Raw genomic sequence first — 2164 nt, forward strand, 5'->3', positions numbered from 1 at the left:
GAAACTATTTCAGTGTCCATTAGAACACTTATTCGGATTCTGTGCTTTTCCTGGGTCTTTGTGTTTTTCAGCTGGGTTTGAGTGAGTGTGACGATGGTAACCTAACCACCACTGAGTTGCACACATGCCCAAACACTGAACAAAAACAGAACTTTCTTAGTCAAAGCCTTCTTTCTGAAGCATCTTAGGACTAAGATCACTCCCTTCCAGGTTCTGAAATTTATTTTCTCCAGTTTGAAAAAAAATGGCTTGGATATGTGTAAAGATTTATTTATTCTTGCCCTGTCTATGGGTGGAGTGAAGAGCCTTTCGAAACGCCAATAAGACTTCGGTACATTGAGAGACGCTACTTGAAAATACTCAATTTCGATTGCCGTCAGCCTGCAAGAAAGCATTGGGATTTTCTTAGTTTATGAGAAAATAAATACTCAGAAGAGACGCAGGGTGGCGCTGCAGCCTTAGAAGTAGAAGCAGCAAAGCGCCCAGCTGACGCTCGTTTACCCAGATACTCAGATAAAGAAGCAGCGAGCAGGAAGAGGAGGCTTTCTAAGGCGGTCGCTCCGGGAAATTTGGGCCCTAGGATTGTCCATTCAGCCCAGTATCAGCGAGATACGGGGAGATAGAGTCAGCGACAACGTGAGCCCGAGCTGGAGCAGGTTTGGTGCGAGACCAGAAGGCAATGGAGGCCGGAGAGGGGAAGGAGCGCGTTCCGAAACAAAGGCAAGTCCTCATATTCTTTGTTTTGCTGGGCATAGCTCAGGCTAGTTCCCAGCCTAGGTACTATTCAGTGGCTGAGGAAACGGAGAGTGGCTCGTTTGTGACCAATTTGTTAAAAGACCTGGGGCTGGAGGTAAGAGAACTTGCTGTGAGGGGGGCCAGGGTCGTTTCCAAAGGAAAAAAAATGCATTTGCAGTTAGATAGGCAGACCGGGGATTTATTGTTAAATGAGAAATTGGACCGGGAGGAGCTGTGCGGCCCCACAGAGCCTTGTGTCCTACCTTTCCAGGTGTTACTAGAAAATCCCTTGCAGTTTTTTCAGGCGGAGCTACGAATTAGGGACATAAATGATCATCCCCCAGTTTTCCTAGACAAAGAAATACTTCTGAAAATTTCGGAGAGTATCACCCCTGGAACTACTTTTCTATTAGAACGTGCCCAGGACTTGGATGTAGGAACCAACAGTCTCCAAAATTACACAATCAGTCCCAATTTCCACTTCCACCTTAATTTACAAGACAATCCCGATGGCATAATATTACCACAGCTGGTGCTGGACAGAGCCCTGGATCGCGAGGAGCAGCCTGAGATCAGGTTAACCCTCACAGCGCTGGATGGCGGGACTCCACCCAAGTCCGGCACGGCCCTGGTACGCATTGAAGTTGTGGACATCAATGACAACGTCCCAGAGTTTGCAAAGCTGCTCTATGAGGCACAGGTCCCGGAGGACAGCCCCGTTGGATCCCTGGTTGCCATCGTCTCTGCCAGGGATTTAGACATTGGAACTAACGGAGAAATATCTTATGCATTTTCCCAAGCCTCTGAAGACATTCGCAAAACGTTTCGATTAAGTGCAAAATCGGGAGAACTCCTTTTAAGACAGAAACTGGATTTCGAATCCATCCAGACGTACACAGTAAATATTCAGGCGACAGATGGTGGGGGCCTATCTGGAACTTGTGTGGTATTTGTCCAAGTGATGGATTTGAATGACAATCCTCCGGAACTGACCATGTCCACACTTACCAATCAGATCCCAGAAAACTTGCAGGACACCATCATTGCTGTATTCAGCGTTTCAGATCCTGATTCCGGAGATAACGGAAGAATGGTGTGCTCCATCCAGGATGACCTTCCTTTCTTCTTGAAACCTTCTGTGGAGAACTTTTACAGTCTGGTGTTAAGCACAGCCCTGGACCGGGAGACCAGATCCGAATATAACGTCACCATCACTGTCACAGACTTGGGGACACCCAGGCTGAAAACCGAGTACAACATAACCATTCTGGTCTCCGACATCAATGACAACGCCCCTGCCTTCACTCAAACCTCCTACACCCTGTTCGTCCGCGAGAACAACAGCCCCGCACTGCACATCGGCAGCGTCAGCGCCACAGACAGAGACTCAGGCACCAACGCCCAGGTCACCTACTCGCTGCTGCCGCCC

At 48.4% G+C, this 2164-nt stretch overlaps 1 protein-coding gene across 1 annotated transcript in view; it reads left to right on the plus strand.

Annotated features, from left to right (window-relative positions):
* The first annotated feature begins 475 nt into the window (after nucleotides 1-475).
* The window catches only part of LOC108307053 (protocadherin beta-2), a 2815-nt gene continuing 1126 nt past the window's right edge, over nucleotides 476-2164 (plus strand). The window contains exon 1 of the mRNA XM_037739947.1: nucleotides 476-2160. Coding sequence (XP_037595875.1) covers nucleotides 680-2160 — 1481 coding nt within the window. The 5' untranslated portion in view covers nucleotides 476-679. The remainder of the gene's footprint in view (nucleotides 2161-2164) is intronic.

The sequence above is a fragment of the Cebus imitator genome, unplaced genomic scaffold (genome assembly GCF_001604975.1).
Source record: "Cebus imitator isolate Cc_AM_T3 unplaced genomic scaffold, Cebus_imitator-1.0 Scaffold76, whole genome shotgun sequence".
NCBI lineage: Eukaryota > Metazoa > Chordata > Mammalia > Primates > Cebidae > Cebus > Cebus imitator.